Source organism: Parambassis ranga, chromosome 9, assembly GCF_900634625.1.
Source record: "Parambassis ranga chromosome 9, fParRan2.1, whole genome shotgun sequence".
NCBI classification, from domain to species: Eukaryota; Metazoa; Chordata; class Actinopteri; family Ambassidae; genus Parambassis; species Parambassis ranga.
The window spans coordinates 5,611,238-5,632,393 of NC_041030.1; the positions used below are offsets into that span (position 1 = coordinate 5,611,238).

At 41.0% G+C, this 21,156-nt stretch overlaps 1 protein-coding gene across 1 annotated transcript; it reads left to right on the plus strand.

Annotated features, from left to right (window-relative positions):
• Positions 1–10,329: 10,329 nt before the first annotated feature.
• On the plus strand, positions 10,330–20,601 carry LOC114441104 (zinc metalloproteinase-disintegrin-like brevilysin H2a). The gene is made up of 21 exons (XM_028413884.1): positions 10,330–10,348; positions 10,651–10,728; positions 12,816–12,904; positions 12,990–13,066; positions 13,368–13,446; positions 13,637–13,713; positions 14,375–14,558; positions 14,639–14,701; positions 14,891–14,962; positions 15,057–15,226; positions 15,826–15,907; positions 16,043–16,176; positions 17,241–17,418; positions 18,765–18,854; positions 19,195–19,390; positions 19,483–19,585; positions 19,667–19,823; positions 19,915–19,995; positions 20,190–20,283; positions 20,377–20,482; positions 20,562–20,601. The coding sequence occupies exons 2-21, from the start codon at positions 10,671–10,673 to the stop codon at positions 20,599–20,601; spliced, it is 2,130 nt and encodes a 709-aa protein (XP_028269685.1). The 5' UTR covers positions 10,330–10,348; positions 10,651–10,670.
• Positions 20,602–21,156: the final 555 nt, after the last annotated feature.

The window sequence follows — 21,156 nt, forward strand, 5'->3', positions numbered from 1 at the left end:
AGTGGGTTTACTCACTCCCTTGTTTAACATTTGGCTCAAATTGCATAATCAGTCTCCCAAATGTCCCTAAAATAGTCCAGGTCAGAGATAAGACCTCACGGTATGTCGCGACGCCGTATCGGTTAAGCAACAGGGTCAATGTCCAGGGTTATCCATGTGGACTAATTTTGCTGTGTTTCCCTCCTTGTCGTCTTTGTTTATGGTTGTTCTGTACTTTAGGCACAAAGGTGTGATATATTATATAATATATTTGTCAGTTGTAGCCTGATTCTATAGGAGGCAGCGATAGCACAACATGAGTCATTATATAGTCTGTGGCATTTGATTTGGCACTGATCACTGAGGTAATATTATCTTAAAAGGGAATTCTCTGTTGCTGTTTGATAACTAAATAGTGAAATTAATTGCAATACTGTGATCGAGACACAAAACGATTTTTGAAATTGTCCCTGAGTGTGTTTCCAGGAAATGTATCTCAAACCTCGGGAACTCAGAAAGCTCTGGTTTCCTCATAATCTGGGCCCACAGTCCTCACTGCAGTAACCAAGGATGTGTTCCAGCCTGAACCCTTTGCTGTGTGTCACCTTCATTGCTTCTCCACTTATACAGTCAAATAAAGGCTTAAAATAAATACATAAATGTAATTATGCAAATCTGCACATTGATAGTTGGTTCAGTTGGTGGTGCTTTATCAGCAGTCCTTGTGAAAGAAGAGGGTGCAACATACATTTACTCAAGTGCTTTACTGAAACAGTTGAAAACATGGTGGAAATATGGTGATGGCTGATTTTACTTTCATATTAACTCTTTCCTTCTGCTGTCTCAATGATGGAAGCAAATCTAATTAACAGTTTTAAACGGTGAGCTAGTAGATGCTGATGTTATGGCTGTCAACTAATCTTAAGGAGGAAATAAAAACAACAATAAAAAGCCTGACCCTTAGCAAGCAGGTGAGGCAACAAAAAATTATATTTTAACAGGAACAAACCTTGAGCAGCACCAGGCTCACTCGGGAGCCCTCCTTGCAAAGAGTAGCATCCAAGAGTTAGACGTAGAGTTGCTGTGTTTACCCAGAGGAAGCCTGTGGAACTCCATGACTGAAATATCTCTGAGAAATATAATTTAAAGTAAAGCTTTGCACTGTCCCTTTAATCCCCAAAACATGTTTTAATCTGTGTAGTAAAATTCACTGTTTTAATACCCAAAGCCTAATCCCAGCAGGGACCTCCAGGGAGGAAAAGTTACACACACTGAGAAAATCGTGATAAAGTGACAGCTGTTGTTTGAGTGTGCCCACAAGAATTGTTGTAGTCATGCAAAAAGGTCCAAAAGACGATGCAAAGAGTAGCTGTACTAGTTAAGATTTTGTTATTTTACATACTGTGACCCAGATTTTAATGTGTGATTGTTTGATGTGTGTTTCATCAGGGAGAAAAGACCAGCCAGTGAAACAAACAAGCAGTGATGCTTGGTGAGAAAGTAGGTGATGTAAGAAGACGAAATGCCAACATTTGTACTAAATCCTGTGTACTTCAGTGATACTGACCAATCTCGGGTTGCTTGCTTTTCCCTAATATGGATGTGCAGTGTTTTATAAATGAATTTGTTGTTTGTGTGCAGTCTGCTGAGACCAGACCAAATCAGACCTCTTTATCAGAAAATGACCTACAAGAGTCAATCAAATGGTTTGGTTAAAAAAAATAGAGATGGACCAAGAACAATATAAAAACATTTCATAAAAACAATTTCCTGGGTTGTGCTAAATATAAATGAAAACAAACCAACAGCTGTTTCAGCCTTGAATGGCGGTAAACTGAATTAAATGACTCTTAGCAGCATGCACGAGTACCGTAATGATGATGAATAATGAACCCCCGCAGGCTTTGTGGTCACAGCACGAGAATGTATTTATTCAGGCCTGTGTTTATATCTGGCTGCAGACTTTACTGGAATCTGCCACTAGCTGCATGTCTGTTTGGTAGAGTGGCTGCTTATGTAACATTAGCACAGGAAGGACATTTGGGGAGAGTTGGAGTCTCCAGTGGGTTGGTGTTTGTGTGTGTTCGCGTGGGTGTACAGGGACTGTGTGTGTGTGTGAGAGAGATTTCAGAGTGGTGGTACGGGTGGAGCAGATAATCATTGCTCAGATTTAACTGGCATTGCAGGGGTTCTGATGGTAATACAGGTGAACTTTGACTCACTACAGACATTGTTGCAACCACATTAAGCAGGGGGTCCAGTCGAGCCAATAAAAAACAAGCCAATTATAGTAAATAAGAGCAGGAAATAAGTATTAAGTGTAGGATTTCCCAGAAAAAGGCAAGAGACATTTAATAACATATTGCATGAGTAACACAGCTGCCTCATTCATCTCTCCATCATTAGTTTTTATGCCTTAGACTGCACCTGACATCATATTACCTTAATTTAAATTCTTCCAAAGGCTGCACAAAGGCTTCAGAAAAACCACCAGGTTTTATTTTAATCTTCAACTGTTGTTTTTCCTGCTGAGTGAGCAGCATCAGGGCCACAATAGACCGAGCAGGCACAGTTGCACACAACTAAGAGTTCGTATTTCCACTCTCCTCTGCTTCCTCCTGCCCTCCAGGGACCATGCAGATTAAATGACTTAGCACAAGGCACCATCGCACAGAACCAGCTCAATCCGGCTGCTGCTCGGGTTCACGGCTGGCTGCACCACAGGGGCCCGAGGCCAAAAAACCTACTGTTCATCTGTCCACGCGATGCTCCCCCAGCCAGGATGCTGAGCTGTGCCTGTATGTCCATGCCCCGCTGGATCAGGTGGATCATATTAACAGTTCTGTGTACGGGGTGCTTGTTGAAGGATAGTTTACTGGTACAGTAACTGAAAGGCAAAGTTCTGATGTAACCCTGAGTATAGCAGCTTTTGTTGTGTAATATATTATTTTATGGGAGCTGTTCCGGTACAGTAGCACCACTGTCTGAGCAAATAAAGAAATAAGAAGACGTATTGGATGTTTTGTCATTTCTGTCATTTGATTATTAAGATTTATTAGGACACCAAATATAACTAACTTTTAATAAGTCCTTGTGTTTTTTAAAAGGCAGAAGCTACACATTTTTTTTAGAGAGTTTTTTTTTTAGATGTCACCATTCTAGGGTGTAAAAAAAACTGCAGTTCCCTCCACAGCCTCTAGGGGCTGACTCCAAAAGCGATTTAATCCTCATAGACCTCCATGTTAAAATGTAGTACAGCCTGGTACCAAAATAGGTTTCGTCTCCATTGATAAGGTCAGGTGACATCAAACATAGTCATATTTTTTATGTTATATTAAATTTTGCAAAAATATGGGCTTGACTGCTGATTGACAGGGTTGCTCACAGCATAAGCTTCTTCGCTCCACGACTGCCTGGCCACGTCAGCGCCATTCCAGCTCCAGCTCCAATTCTGCCTGTTAAAAGCCAACATGGCAACAGCTTTTCAGAAACCTATAGGTGACACTTTCCCAATGTATATTTTATTTCTCCTATCTATATGTTGTTCATTCTTTCCCTGAAGCTACATCAGAACTTTGGAGTCTTACTCCTGTAGGTCCAACTGTTTAAAGTAAGGTCACTGCTAAATTGGCAGGATAACCCTTTAAGTGCTGCATGCGCTGCATTTTAATGATATACACACAGAACACACGATAACAATTGTGTTTATGGAGGCATGATAGACACAGGGATACCCTTATCCAAGCGCAGTTCAAAGCTCACACAAGCTATAAAACACAGACATGCCCGCATATGCTGTTACAGTTTCTGTTTATCATTAGCAGAGCAGGGTGGCACTGTAAAGCACTCTTCATCCCTGAGAGAGGTAACCCTGGATGCACTGCTGCTCACGGCTTATCACAGCTCAGATTCCTTACTGTCGCTATGGCGATACGGTTTGGATACAACATGAGTAGTAAGCGGGTGGGGGGGGTGGAGGGACAGGGAGGATACTGCTATAGCGTTTGACTGGGTCACCATAACACTGCACCAGCAAACAAGCAGTGAGTCAGAACGCTTTATAAATTGTGACATCCTGTTATACTTGAGGCAGAAACAGTCTCTGCTGAGGAAACAGAACAGAGTTTTGCAGGTAGATGTTAGTTTCATTTGATATTGTGACTGAATATTTTTATAAAACATCATACACACTACTAGTTCTTACTCAGTGAAACTAATTAACACTCTACTGGACGCTCTGTGCTCCAGTCATCTGCTTCTCCACCACTGCACAGTGAGGTGGCCAAATGAGCTGACTCCCTGTTAAGCACAGCAGAGTACATGAACTGATGGAGCCTGGTCCAGTGCCAGGTAAAGGAAAGTGCTGGAGCTGGCCGACATCAGGTCTATTGTTCGCCGTGGTGGGAGGGCAAGGTCACATCAGAGAGACCGGTGGGAGCAACACGCAAGTCTGAACTGATGTACAAGTAATCTGCAGCAGGAGTCCTGATTAATCTGAGAGAATACACCCATAGATAGGAAATGTCACACTGGGGTACTGTGGGTCATGTCTGTGGAATAAAGCCCTGTAGTTTTTGAGCAGAAACGTGAGGACTAAAAGTGCAATTTCAGCAGATGTTGATAAAATTCACAGCACCAACTACTCTATCTCAAATAAAAGAACAGAATAATTTTTAAGTCTATTATAATCACAAGAAATTGAATAAATGTATTCAAAATGTCAACTTCAAAAGTATTAGTAAATTACATTTTTTACAGACCAGATTAAAAGTTATTCATCTTTCAGCTGAATTGCCACGACTGTGATTCTCCATTAAAAGCTTAAAAAATACAGATCGGATAAAATCAGAAAACTTAAGCAAACTATATAAGTGATCTCTGACCTGTGACCAGTATTCCCGATTTCTCCTACTTTAACTTTTTTTGTCGAGTTATAAGCTGATATTTTGAAAAGTAAATGAAACATATACAGTATGACTTACAGTAACTCTCCCACTTTCAAGAAAGCAATGGTACTTCTTAGCACATCCCCCATGCAGCAGACACATGGGAACCATGAAAATGACTCATCCCTGTGAAAGGGTGTAGTGATGGCAGACTGAGACACTTTCAATCACACCACTGGACTGCTGCTGAGACAGAAGGAAAAGGAACACTTATGCAAAATAAGTCTTATTTACCGTCATCTGACATTTATTGGCCTGGAGTTATAGTGCCTGAAAGACTTTTCCTTCCTGTTTCTGTGCTGGAGAACAAAAGCAAGTGCTATAAAAAGGAAGGGTTACATTTGTGTCAACATGTCAATGAATTAAAAGAAGGAAGGCCTAATGTAATATGAATTAACAGTGAAACTAGACGGATTAGGAGGAAGTCTATCAGCTGTTCTTTCAGAAACTTTTTTCTGAGCTCAGGGAGGTTTAGAAGTGCTTAGTGTGGTAGGTTGGATGTGGAACTGAAAGCTAGTTTCAGCTTTAGGCTGGTTTAAACCGGTCTGCTGGTGAGACAGTCTTGTGGATGTCTTCCCTCATGGCTATGAGTCTTTTATATCTATATCCATGGTAGACAACAGACACACTATGGTAAGAGAGGGAAAACAACAACTCTTATCCTGGCTATAAGACTTCTCAGTGTGTGAAACAGATCATAAACAACACAACAAAGACAGTGGGGGGGGGGGCTGAAAATAGGTCAACGGTCACCCTCTATCTCCACAGCATTGGTGATCCACTCAGCATGCACACACTCAATGACTAATGGACTCAGAGTTTTGCATTAAACTGAAGTACTGATGGGTGTAAGTCCATGTTTTAGCCGTGCTTCATCCCTAGCCAACCCCTGCTCTAGTTTGGGCGGCAGCACGTGGCGTAAATAAACAACCTGACATGTGTCCAGCCAGGATCCCGTAAAAACACGGGAAACGCTCTGACTCCGACTGATGGGTTATTGTATAAATATTGTATACACAAAGAGAATAGTTTAAATGACAAAAGAAAGAAAAACAAAAAAAGACAAATGCATGTGTGCACTGTCTGCTCAGTGTGTGGTGTAATAAATGCTGTTTTTGTGAATTCCTGCCAAATAGTGTGCACTAAATCGTCTGAGAAAAAAGTGTTTGAATATTTGTTTGGAATTGTAAACAGTTCTACAATTAATAATATATATTTTACATTTAAACAATATAAAACAAATATATTTACATATTGCTGACAGTGTTGTTGTGTGATTGCAGTAGGTTATCTTTGGTGAGCTTGGTGCTATGCAAGTATATTTAAATGTGTTAAAATATTGCAGTAACGTGGCATCATGTTTTTCTCTTAAGTTAAAAAAAATCAAGTCACTCTGAAAATGTGCAATTTCACATTCTTTCCTTAAGTTGCAGGTGAACGATAACATCTGGTTTCCCATGCACTATGATACTATGTCAACCGTGAGGGTCGATCTGCTCTGCTCTAATGTGATATGGATCTTTGCCTGCAGGGAAACTGGAAAATTCTGCAGTCTGAATAAACTGTGATCTACAAGGTCATGCTGCTGGAGAGACCGTAGTGCCATAATTTCTGTGTGCATGATCGATAAAGTCCCCTTTTCCACAGATGTCCAGTCATGCAGGCCAGCTGTCCTTCCACAGATCAGCTGCAGCACACTGCCTGAGGCTGGCAGCACATAAACACAACTTCATTGTGTTGTTCTTTTTGACTTTTGTGGCTCATAAGAGTGTCTAAAGTGTCTGAAAGTGGCCTAATGAAATATGTTAATAAACCCTGAACTAGCTTTAAAGATGACTTTGACTGATATCAGACTTGTGGTGAACTTAGTGTTGTGTCAGAGCCCTCTGTAGCCAGGTCAGGTTTACTGCAGCTGTAAGGATGTGATATGAAGAGACTGCCCTCCACTGGTACTGGTGTGCACTGCAAACCACTGATTATATTGTTTAGGATGTGGAGGAAGGGTAAGATGTGGCTTCGAGTCAGCAGCCTGCTTAATATAATTCAGAAGTAAACAGCATTCAGTCATTGTGTGGGTGGGTTGGAAACAATTATTGGTATGTCTTATAATACATTTAAGATGCTTTATTTGGCAAATCAGTGGTGTGTGTGTGTGGGCAGATGTGTGTTGTGTGTGTACATGTATTTGTATATGACTAGGTCATTGCTGTTGTGTTATTTATGTATGTGTGTGTGTAAAGTCTCATACATAAAAGTCTCATATACTCTTGTGTGTGTGTTGTTAACATGGAATTTTTGTACAATTTTTAATGACAATCTGTGGACATGAGGGGAATTTGAAGACAGTCCTGATGTCTCTGAATTCACATGTTAGTGTCTGAAAAGCACACTCTAACTTTCCTTTTGCAAATCCATTATTACCACGACCTGTTTTTTTTAGTGTATACCAGTGTATAGAAAAGCAACGCCTGGATTCACTGCCAGAACTGACGCACAAGGCCCGATTTTGGCGGACATTTCGCTGATTGGTCCATTTTCTTAACTGGGCGGGGCTTATCGGAAGACAGCTCTGCAAGGACCGCCCTGAATGGCGGTGAGCCAGAAGAGGCCTGCAGTGAATGCACAGGTAAGCCTAACGTTGCATTAATGACGTGCATGTACTCCGAAGGACTTTTGCACAGTGACAATAACTCATTAAGTCATGTTTTATTAACAAAGTTGATTTTTTCTGTACATTTTAATGCTAATAAGATAATGGCACCATTACGCCTTACAGTATAAAATCATGCCGTGACATAGTTTATACAGCGTGTTTTTTTTGTGCTAGCTTGTGACCAACGCAGCATGCAGAGCCAGGAAGCTAATGTTAGCTGCAGCAGCTTTGTGTGAGTGTTTAAGGAAGAGAGAAGCAAGGGGAAAACATATGGTCGTATGCTTTTTGAATTTTTTTAACTACTTAAAACAAACTTATTATTCATGCTTGTGGAAGCTAGTGTAGTAGCAGCCTGCCATCACTCGGACAGTGGGTGGGGAGCAGAGCTGAAGCTGCTAACATTCAACCGGTCAGGTTGGTGATGTTGGACTTGGACATGGAGTAGGTGGTTTTAGTTAATAAGGCTCAGTCAGCATGTGGCAACAGGCTTCTTATTAGCTTGTGTTTTTATGTTCTTTCATGAAATCCGTTTGAGGGCCTTTACTAATAAGATCAGATCTCTGTCATAGATTTGTGTAATGAAAGTGTCGGGTTATAACAGTGAGGTGAAACAAATTTATGGTACAGGTGTTTGGGCTGTGTGTTGTGACATGGACCTACATACATATACATATTTGATTCTTATTGACCTTTCATAGATATTGGATGATTACTAGAATGTTTTTTGTGCTCTATTCTATAGTTTCTTGCAAACAATGGTAAAAAAAAACTACACATTTTAATTTGACCGCAAAAAAAAAAAACAACAACAACAAACACAAGGGTCCCCCCTTTTTGCTTTTACAGCCTGCATATGATTGTTTAATCTAATGCAGATATTATCATTATTTTATCTCATGAGTGCCGAATCCTGATGGCCTGTGTTGTTGCTATGGAAGACAACAGAGGGAGGTTAGACTGAGAGCTGGTTGCAGACTGAACCCAACAACTACAGCGTTTGATCCACTTACCTGGATTAAAAAGGTAAGCTAATGATATTGATGGTAGCAAAATGTAAACTCTATTGGCGCAGTGTGTGTGTGTGTGTGTGCAGTCAGCTGAGTGTGATGGTTTTTAAGGGAAGTGGTATGTTGGTAAGTCTCAGACAGGTGGGGGAGGGAGTCAGCAGTCATACTCATTCTGATAGATGATCACCCAGCCTGCGGTAATAACTTCAACGCAGGGCAAAAGTCAAAGGTAAAATAAAACGGCATATATTTCAAAACATCAAAATCCACAGTCAGAGTTCAAGTCAGAGTGTGACTGGGCTACAAGAACTTACATGAATCAAATGTCAAATTCATTAATTACAATTGACTTAAATGTTTGCAGTCTTGTAGACTGTCATTGGCTAAATTTGCAGGTGACTAAAACAGTTCCAAAAAGGACATTGTCCTCTCAACATGAGTCATGATGTCTTTCATATGCTAAGAGATCCCTTCTTTATCATATTTGTCTGTTTTCTTTACCAGAATATTGAAGAAGAGATGCCGAAGACAACAAATACTCCATCATCAATGAGTATCTTGTACAGGTAGGCTTCAAGGAATTAAAACTAGAGGATCCTAGAGGTTCCTCCTAAGCTGTTTGTGAATCATAGGCTTTATGAAAACTGGATTTTTGTGTTTGTGTAAATTCTTAACTCCTCACACAAAGAGTACAAATCTTGATGGCCTAATGTACATCATCTTTGAAATCAGCACTCTGTGAATCACAAAGATATTCACTTCCTGACCCTGGCGTAACCTTGGCAAAACCAGTGTGACCAGTAGTTTGGGACACTGTGTTGGCAGACAAACTCATATTCACTGTAGCCAAACATGTTGGTATGGTATTTATTTAGGACTATTTATTGCAGGTTCCTCTTTCTATGTGTAAGTCAGAGCCTGATCAGCCATATGAAGCTGAATGGATGATTCTTTAATACTTTTGCTGCTCTGACTATAAGAACCAGAGGGTTAAAGATGCACTGTTTTCACTCAGAATGGGGAATTCACTTTGTCTCTGGGTGCAGCCTGATAGCCTCACAGTAAGGCAATTGTTCTGTCACATCTCTATGAATGGACCTATGAGAAATGAATGAGCATCTTGAAATTGCAAAAACTAACATCTGTTAACCCGTTTTACAGTCAAGAAGGTTTCTACCAGACATAAACAATCAGTCAAATTTCTTTTGCATTTTTAATTCCTGCTGTTTTTTTTAAAGAAACAAAAAAACCTCTGGACACTTATGACAATGCATGCTGTGTATTATAAGTTTGATCACAGTTGTGTGAGCAAAAAAAACTGCCTGTATGCTTATGATACTATCACACAGTGTTGCTATAAGTCCACCATGCTCCACCTACTGAGCCACCCACATTAACCCCGTGTCCTGAATTGTCCAAAGTCTGCTGACAAGGGAGCATGCACATTGGTCTTATTGTCTTTGGATGCTTTTGTCTCCGCTGTGACTCCAAGCATGCAGTGTAGAGTGGGAGAGGGACGGAGAGGCAGAGGAAGAGGCATCAACACTGCTGCAGATGAAGTTCACTTTTAGTGTCTATATTTGGCAGAGATGGTGAGAAACTTTATGAGGTGGTGATGACAGCGTGAGAAGTGGTGTGTGCGGAAATTACCATATGGCTGATGTAGTGTTAGTGAGTCATTCAGCCACAACACACAATGAGTCAAACTGCTGATTTATGGCTTTAAAAAAAGGAAGAAAGACAAATTTCAACCAAGAAAAAAGGTAGGAGATTTAAAACTGCTGCTGAATCTAAGCTACAGCTGATAAATACACAAGTGTGTAATGGGAGAATGCAAGTTAACCTCTCACCACAACACACCCGTTTTCTTCCTGCATTCCTTAAGAGAAGCAGGGGCGTGTTTGGGCCGCTTTGGGAGCGTGCTCTAAGTCTGCTGTCAATGAGGAAGTGGCTATGACAGGTCCAGGGGGGCCGGAGGACAAGGCGTGGCCTCGCTAGAACAGCACTGCAGTGTGCAGGTAGACAGTATAAAGCCTGATCAGGGGCCTGATCTGCTCTGTTACAGTGACTGTCTGCACTTGGACAATGACGCCAACACTCCTATTGTGGGTCCTCATCCTAAATGCTTCGCTCAAGCCCTCAGGTAAGTCACTGGATACTGTTACCCCACTCAGCACAGTGGCTAATTAATAACTAAAGGCTAGCTCTATTCAGAGCACTTTAAATTGTAGGTTTCTGAGCAATAGGCAGTGCTTTGAAGCATATCATGAATTAAATGAAGTTTTTATATTATGTTTAGCTTCCGTGAGATCATAGTCATGAAACGTGATTAGTGTCTTCTTGTGTAAAGTCCTCCCTGACAATTAATAGCTGTTATATTGTAAACACGACCTACACATACTTCATAAGCCAAACAAGATAAGTAAGGGAATTACTTTAAAACGCATCGCTGCTGTTGTTGTGACACACTTTCTGGGCTGGATTACAAACAAACCAACACCCTCTCAGGTGCTACTATGGGCACATGGTAGCTGTGACTCAGACGGACGTAGTCATTTCCTTTAAGGCACTTTCATAGTTTGGGGAGTACAGTTGTTTCTTTACTTTGGTGACACAACATCCGACAAAGATGAGAGACAGGATGTCATCCAATAAATCTGAAACATCAGTCGATACTGCATGGACTGAAACAGTTTGTGGTGAATCAGAGCTGATGTCAGATCAGGATCTGAATAAATTTATGCAGAAGTGTCCCTATTAATATGGCAAGTAAGGAATCAGACAGCAGACCAAAAATGTTCTCTCTGGTTTATCACTAGTTTGATCTATCTGCCTAAATATAGCAATAAACTGCTGTATAGACAGCTTGGTTTCCATAAAAGTAAACACAGAAATGCTGTGTTAACCCACACTGTTGTGTTGCTAAAGCACAATTTTAATGATAGCATTACTGATAAGCATGTATACAATCAGACAAGTCTGTTTTCAGCAGGTAAATCTTACTATATTTTGCAGTGTATTCTGTTTGGTATCCGTGGTGACGATAATGAGCGCTATTGTGAATAAGTGCATGTTGTAGGCTTATCAGAGTGCAGCCAAAAAACCCACACCATATTCTGTCACTGATCAGAATCCAGTGTATCCATCCATTCATATCTAGACAATTTTGGTAACCCTCAGAAGTTGGCTTTTAATGCTTCAACAACCTCTGCAAAACAAGCTTAAGTCATAAAGCACATCTCCAAATGGTAATTATTATGCAAATGTTAGATTTGAAAGTTGAATATCCCTTTTCCTGTTCACATATGTTTAGAGTTTACATGTAGCTTCCATGGTGAAGCTGCAGATCCTGTGCTGATACTGTAAACACTTCATAATAACGTGTCATGCAAAACAAAGACAATAGAAAATCCTGTGATTACAGGACAGCTTTGTTACACAATTGTCAGAGATTTCAGAGGTCACACAGCAGCAGCAGCAATCAGCCCAGCCATCTTATCTGTGGTCTGTTATGAGCTTAGATATCATCAATCTACTCGATAACCTTAGCGTTTTTCTCCATAAAGCTGCAGATACAGGCGCTTGATGTGTAACAGATGTCATGTTTTTTTCTCTTGGAATGAACTTCTCTTAAGCCAGAGGCTAAAGCAGAGAGACTCATGGGGCCATTCAGTGTACAGATGGGCTGAGTGAAAAGTCTGACTGAGATTCCACACATAACTTGGTTCCATTATCCTTTATCTTTATTTCTATGTTAATATGCTGACTTGATATAACAGTGACATCCTTAATCTGTACTGAAAATATGTTGGGTTATGCTGACCCCTGCGTACACTTTAAGTAAACATAAGGCAGATGTTCAACATTTCAACATTTTAACAAAGACTTATGGAGCCATAATTGATTGTCTGTTGGTAACCAAATCTTCTTAGTCAAATGAGAAGACCGATATCCGTTTCATCTCTTTGTGTCCTGCACAAAGACTGACACCACCACTGGCTGTTATATAGATGCCCACAGTCATACACCCTGTGGCTGCTTTTACCTCACGATGACCACAAGCGGCACTAATATTGAGTTGTATTGTTATAGATAAGGAGTGAATGGCTGAGCCAATAATGATTTATTGCATGCCAATATACTGTGCTCTGAACAAAACTCTGCTCGCACACACAATAAGAGATGCAAAATTGGATTTGGATTCATATAATGTGTGTTTTGTCTTAACAGAAAGCCACAGTCACGAGTTTGAAGAGGCAAAGGACTATGAAGTGGTTCGACCTGTCAGAATTCACACAGTCAGAAAAAGACATGCAGAGGCAGGTTTTTCTTTTTAAATTCTGTCACAAGACTTTGTAGCAAATATTGTGCTCTCACACTTAATATTTGTTTTTTTTCCCACAGCACCTAAGACCAGAGACTATTAAGTATGTAATGACTGTGGGAGGAAAAGACATTGAAATGCAACTAGAGAAAAATAAGTAAGTTTTTTTTTCATATTTATTACTTGACATGAACAATTGGTATGGTCACTCAGATCAAACTGGGATGATTATTTTAATCATAAAGCTGGAAGTAAAGAAACATTTATCTAGTTATTGTTGAAAACAATGTTTAACAGCAACTTCCTGGTTTTACTTCCCTTTTCACAAAAAAGGAAGACATGATAAAAACTTTTAACCACTTCTTACACAACTAGAGACTTCATGTTTTCTGCCTTGTCTCCAACTTTAGTGAGGTAAATCATGTGCATATTTCCATTTATCTGTCTGTCGTCATTAGTGACTTACTCACCAAAGACTACACTGAGACTTACTACAACGATGATGGGACTCAAGTAACTGCAGCGCCACATGACATTGTAAGTGTCTGCATCTGTGAGTCTCAGTTCCTCAATCATAAAATGCCAGCATTCCATTTAAACCAGACAAAATATTATGAAACATTTGTTGTTTAAGAGTAAATGCTGTAAAAAAAACATGTGATAAAGATAGATTTCGATTTTCCTGTTTAATAACCCAGTCTTTCATTTCATGCTCGTACTCTTACAGGATCACTGCTACTACCATGGCAGAATTGTGAATGACAGCAGGTCATCTGTTAGTATCAGCACTTGTGATGGACTCAGGTGAGCTGTTGTGTAATAACACATAATAATCCATTATGGTTGAATTTAGGTAGAGATGAGGCTGTAAGGAGGATTCATTCACAACATGTAACTTTTGTAGTTGATACAGACCTTTCAAATGCAGCTATGTCTAGAACCTGATTTTTTGCTGTTTCTTCATCATCTCCTATGTTGCATATAAGTCTGTTTTACTGCTGAACGTTGTCAGTGGCTAAATTCTGATGTCTGATGTGCTGCGCAGGTAGCATAACTGTAGTCACAAAATATGTGTGAGCTGAGTAGCATAAGCTGCCCTAGTTTTAGCTCACAGCAGTCAGTGAGCAATGGCAGTGATGTCATCAATGCAAACAGTAAATGATACATAACTCTTCAAAAACAAAACAGCAGACTAGCTGAGTAGCCAGTTCTCGTACCAGTGTCACACAGGCTTTTTGGAGGCTGGTGGTGGGCAGGTTGATAAGATCATAAACACCCTCCTGCCAGTGTCACACAGGCTTTTTGGAGGCTGGTGGTGGGCAGTGGCAGAGGATAAGATCATAAACACCCTCCTGTGGCTATTTTATTATTCCAATTATAGCTGCTAGCTACATATTTAATTTTTAGCCAAGTAAAATAATAATATGGAGGCCTTAAATGTCTAACTGGAATGGTCTCTGTTTAGGGGTTACTTCAGGACATCTGCCCAGAGGTACCTGATCGAGCCCCTGTCAAGTGATGATGAGGGTGATCACGCAGTGACAACTTTTAATGAGAAAAACTTCACACCTGCAGTGTGCGGCGTCACCAACACCAGCTGGAGTGACGACTTTGAACCCCCAACAAGCCGCAGTCGTTCCAGATCAGCGGTAGTTTATTAGTGTTGCAAATCTACAGATGAAATGCCCACACATTATTTAGACTCATTCCTATTTTTGTGACCTTTTAGGGTATTTCCATTGTTCAGCAGCAGAAATACATTGAGCTCTTCCTCGTTGCTGATAATCGTGCGGTAAGACAACAGGAAGTCTTCTGCCTGTTTTTGTACACGTTTTTGTAAATCACAAGACCAAATATATATATATATATTTATATAGTATAAATGAACCTTGTGTAGTCACTGTTGGTGTCGGCAGTGTTTCTAATGAAACCACTGCCGACACCACAGGATGTGATCTAACATGAAGGCATGGTGTTTCAGTATGAGAAGATGAAGAGAGACCAGACAGCTCTGAGAAAGAGGATGTTTGAAATTGTCAACTTTGTCAACATGGTTAGTCAAGGATTTTGCCATATATGCACATTTAAAAAAAGAAATGTAGATGTTACCTTCCTCCTTATTGTTTCTTCCTGGTGATCTTCTGCAGGTATACAAGCCCCTGAAAACCTTCATTGCTCTGGTGGGTCTGGAGATCTGGTCCAGCAGCGACTTGATATCTGTGACCCCTCCAGCCGGGGCCAATCTCAACGCTTTCATGTCGTGGAGGAACTCTGAGCTGATGCCGAGGAAAAATCACGACAATGCACATCTCATTAGGTTTGAATGACACTAAGCCCCAAATTAGTCAACATGCAGCATATTTTCCAAGTTTACCCCCCACTGATACATCAGATCCTTATGTACTCAAAGTCTAAGGTTTCTACACAATACTTGTGTAACTCGTGTGTATTCTCACATTGGAGTACAAATGGCCTCACCACTCACAAAATGTGACTTTGTGAATATTTTTGGAAAAGAACAGGGAAGTCAGTTTCAAGGTAGCACTAACCGCCTTTAAACTTGCATCACTCCAGTTATTAGGAAGACGTGTGTGTGTGTGTGGGCAGGTCTATGCCTTGATAAGTTGAACAAACCTGTATTTGAAAGTCAAATGATTAGAGCTGCCAACTGTCCATTAAATACGTACCTGTACCTGTTTAGATCTGTAACTCAGTGGATTCGTGGCAGCATTGTTATCATGTCTTTGCTTTCCACGCAAGTAACCAAATGAAACCCACAGAGCTGCTGATGCAGTCATGGTTCCCCTAATTCGACATGCATTTTTTTTTTCATTTCAAACAAATGACTGCCTGTCTAATTGGAATAAATGGATAAAGTCATACGTTTATAAAATATTTTCTCATCTTCTCTTGCAGTGGTATTGATTTTGAAGGAGCAACTGTAGGTCTTGCTTTCATTGGGACTCTGTGTTCCGGTCATTCTGTCGGGGTAGTACAGGTGAGGTGCTCAACCTTGTGGTTCTCTGAATCAGATGTGATGTGAAATGAACAGAAACTGAAAACATTGTTGTATCCAGACAATCACAACATGGCTAGCAGACAGGTGTAACAGGTGTCTTTTTTAACCTCCCAGGATCACAATGACCGTGCCATTGCAGTCGGAGCGACACTGGCCCATGAGATGGGCCATAACCTGGGCATGGACCATGACGACTCCAGCAGCTGTGCTTGTACTGGGGAGAGCTGCATTATGGCAGCAGCACTCAGGTAATAGAAGTTCTAAAGCCTCAGTCCAAAGGTGCTTCTGTAGAAATAGGTCAGATAAAAGACTCATTTGTTTGGTATAGTTACACATTTTAGAGTTAGAGTGATGCTCATTTGCTTCTTACTGGTAGTTTATGGAGTGTATTTCCAGTTTCTTATCTGTGAAGTCATCTGTGTTAAACTGGAATAAGGGAGGGCAGCTGATATTAACTCTGCTAAGTCAAGTTACATTATGATGTCATGCAACTTTTCGGGAAAGATAAAAATAATAATGATAAAAAGTCGAAAAACATCTTGTCTGCAGCTGAGGATGAGCTGTCAACACGTGTGGGCTCAGCTGTGGTCTGTTCAAGTTCAAGTTAGTTCACTGGTCAATCTACCTTCCTACTCACCGGTTGTTAAGGGTTGTGACTGAAAGAAGAAGCTGCTGAAATGAGTTTCCTCCACAGTGTGACTAGAATCTCTCTTAGTGGTAGAGATAGGCTGAGGAGCTCTGTCAACCAGGAACAGTTCATAGTAGAGTGCTGCTCCTCCATGTGTTGAGATGGTTTGGGTTAGGGTTCCTCATTCATATGCCTCTGGTGAGATGATTCAGGCATGTCCATCTACATGGAGACCTCAGGGCTTATATCTCTCCTTGCCCTGGGAACACTTTGGTACCCCCAGTGGAGGAGCTGGAGGAGGTAACTGGGGGGAGGGGGCCTGAGCTGTCCCTGCAACCAAACCCCAGATAAGTAGAATACAATGGATGGAAGGGTGTTTATTTCTGCTGTAAGGTTCATGGGGGTCTATGGGAATTGACTCACCTTGGAGCCAGCCTCAAGTGGTAGGCTGAGGAACTGCAGTTTTAGACACAATTGACTTACCGTACCTGTTCAGTTTGTGAGATTGCTGCTAGCTCTAAGGAGTTATACTTCACCTCAGATGACAGGTTAAAAAGTCATTACTGTGGTACATATTAAAGACCTAATGTAGTTAAAGCAGTGTAGAATCATAGTATAAAACATCAGTGTAATTTAATTTCAAAGAACTTTGATGCTAATTGGGTCAAATGTGCTTTCCTTCAGCTGGAACATTCCTCGGTCCTTCAGCAGCTGCAGCAGCAACAACTATGAAAAATATCTGACAGAACGCAGCCCCAGCTGTCTGCTGAACAAACCAGACTACAGGGGTCTGGTGGCTCCTGCAGTCTGTGGGAACGGTTTTGTGGAAAGTGGAGAGCAATGCGACTGTGGAACTGTGGCGGTAAATACGCTATCAAAGCACTCATTCAACACAGATATGCAGCATTTCACTTTGTTTTGGATATTTTCACAAACCTATACTCATCACAATATGATTAATGCTGTGATTGTTCAACTATTAAAAACTGTCTGTGCACGCTCCAGTCTGACACACAGTCTTCCCCACAGCTATTATTTTCTGAGACTAAAATGCATAGCACTGTTTTCATGACTGAAGTTTTTTGTCCTGAGGTACCTCAGTCTGATGCAACCTGACATGCACCGACACATTCTTCTAGGAAGTCTTTCAGAGTGAACTGATCTAAACTCTTAAAACAACGTCTGTTAGCATCCTGGCACATACAATGTATAGACTAAGAAAAGTATTTTTACATACATCACGTTTGTTACATACACCACGAGAACAGATTACCATTAGATACTACACACTTACAATTGTCTCTTCTATGAAAACACCTCTATGAAAACAGCACAAGAAAGGTTAGAAGTAGAAAGAAGTCAAGCATGTGTTTTGCAGTACAGTTACAAATGTAAAAATATTAAATATTCTGCATGTGAGCATTAGAAGTGAGACAAGGGTGTCTCTCATGGCTTCCTAGCTGTGGTGAGAAGTAGGCCTACATTTTTTTTTTTTTTTTTTCTCAGAAAATGTTGGCAGTGAACATTTTTTGTCTTGAGGGAAATTTTAATTGAGGCAGATTTGGTCATATGTTCCAACAGTTCCACCATCTCAGTTGGTGCATTCATGGACCAATAGAAAGCTCTCTTTTTTCTTATATATCTTTTATTACGTACCTGTGCAGGTTCTGGGGGTCCTGAGGGTTGTTCAATACTTTTATTAAGATTTTATTATTTTACTTGCATTTTTTTTGCACAGACACACACCACTGTGTGTGGTTTTCCACTGCACCTTATGTATCATATAACACCTAAACAACAATTGCAATTTTTACTTGGATGAACATTCCTCTCTACAGTCGTGTTCCGACCTGTGGTTGCCTCTAAAGGTATTCAGCATATCCATAACACAAACTCCAGCCCCCTTCCCCCCTGTCCTACCCTTAAGTCACGGGCTTTACAGCAGCAACTCCGTAAAATAGATTTTTGTGGACATGTTATAGGAAATGAAAACGTGTGTCAGAGAGTATAGAGTAACAGAAAACATGCAAAATACAGCCAGGAACTGAAACATGAATTTGCACAGTGCGCATTTTCATTTGCTTATTATGTCCAAATTGTAAAAAAAACTTCCAGTTCATATTTTCTCAAAACAAAAAACACAAGAAGAAGGGATCAAAGATTAATTAAAAAAAGAGAGCTGAGTTTTGTTAATCCTGATGTTTTCAGGAGTGCACCAACCCGTGCTGCAATGCCACCACCTGCACCCTGACGGAGGGCTCACAGTGTGCTGAAGGCGAGTGCTGCGACAACTGTAAGGTGAGTCAATATGAAATCCCTACATCCACTCAGCTACAGCCCTCTAGTGGACATTTGCAACATTAAAAATAGATCAGAAGAGGAAATAATCATCGATTGCAAAGCAATATAATAAAACAGCATTTTATTAGTGTAGTGAACACAACCAGTAGTGCTTAATAAAATATTCAACAACAGTATAATCTTCACACTCCTCCTAAACACTCCTAATAAAGTGTTTTCATCCCTCCAAACATGTCTTATTCCAACAAAACAATTTGTGTGGCAGCGTTAAATGCCTGTTGAAAATATTACATAAATATATTTACATAAATAAACTGTGTTACCTTGTTCCACACAGATCTCACCTCGCTCCAGGGAGTGCCGCAGGAAGCAGGATGACTGTGATCTGGCAGAGTACTGTGATGGGAAGAGCGCCACCTGTCCTGAGGATGTGTTCGCTGTGAACGGGCTGCTGTGTGATAAAGGCCGGGGATACTGCTACGATGGCAAGTGTCCACAGAGGTCGAACCAATGCATCAAGATGTACGGAGCATGTGAGTGGCCTCTTCTTTCATGTGACCTGTTCTACTTAACATCCTGTAATCTGAAATGACATTAAAAGTTACTGCTCATGTCATCCCCTCAGCTGCTACAGAGGGCGGACAGTACTGCTACGACCAGAACACCAGAGGAGTCTACTACGCTTTCTGCAGACGTGAGAAAGACCAGTACTTCCCCTGTCAGCGACAGTGAGTCAAGGTGCAAAAGTTTTTTTTCTTGAATAAGTTGACTCAGAAATAAAAGCAAACAAACCCTCCTTCTCTTTGCAGAGACGTGCTTTGTGGGAAGCTCTTCTGCCACAATGGTATTGACAGCCCAAACTACGGCCGTATGGTCCGGTTCGGAGAATGCAAGGCAGCTTTCTTTGATGACTACACCAAAGACTATGGCCAGGTGGACACAGGGACTATATGTGGAGAAGCAAAGGTAACGGTTTTAATCATCTACAGACAACTGAGAAATCATCCACGTGTTGCAGAATTAAACCTGAGTGTACATGTTTGTGCCACTTTTCAAGGTGTGCAGCCAGAATCAGTGTGTGGATCTAGCGACGGCTTACAGAAACGTAAACTGCTCAGCTAACTGCCCCGGCCACGCTGTGAGTACACACCACTAACCCCGCTGTTAGAGCTCATTTTTCATTTTTAGTTTTCAAAATGGAGGTTAATGTCTAAAGGACACCAGGCTTTTGCCATCAGGACACCTCAACTTTGGAACGACAGTTTTTATAGACAGGCTTTGATGTTTCCTTCCATTAAAATTGTGTCTTACAAACATCATTTTGCTCTCCAGGTGTGTAACCACAAGAGTCAGTGTCAATGTGAACCAGGCTGGTTGCCTCCTCGCTGTGATTCACAAGATGAAGCCTTCAGTGCTCTTTCTTCTGGTAGGATCCGTCTACACACTGTCTTCAATAACACACACATGCACCATGTTGCACTGCCTCACCAAAACACAATCTTTACTCCCCCTTTTGCAGGAGCGACTGCTGCCATTGTGGTGACAGTTATTCTAGTGCTTTTAGGTGTCATAGCTGGTGCGGTGGGGTTCATCTGGAAAAAACGACAGAGTCCCACATTACCCACGTAAGTAATCGCTGCACAAATCCTTCTTGGTGTGACTACACTGAGTACACACAGCTTAAACCCTTTGTTTGCATAACAGTACACACAGAAGCAGACACCCAGCTCCACTCCACACGTGAGCACAGGGCAGGTACCCAGTCAACACATGTCAGTCGGACAGGTAATGCAATGGAAGACACTTTGTAAAGCTGCAATATGTCAAAGTACAATTACTAAGAACAGCTGTTATCCTAGGTTGGTAGTCAAACCAAAAGGAGCTCCTCCTCCACCGCCTCCAGCAGGGAACAGACCCAAACCCACAAACCAGAACTACTACTACAGCAACGCACGTCAGGTAACTCCCTCTCTGCTATAATGATATTTACCTGTTAATATTTTGTATTAATCCATCTCTTTTTGTCCACTAGGCTCTGAGGCCAGTACCTCCACCTAAGGTGTGATGTCTCACATGGTGCCAACTATGAGTGACCTACTGTCCTCAGTGAGAAGCTGCTGGTGATCCAGAGGAGCAAAATGGTGTCATTATTACATTATGTTGCAGTTTACAGTGCTCTGTCAGGCATCACACTGAGGACCAGTCTTTTTGTTTTAAGGCCACTTTTTATTACGTCGGGTAGCACAGGTAGTATAGACTCTGGCCCTAAATGTAAGCCATATCTTTTTTTTTTTCACAA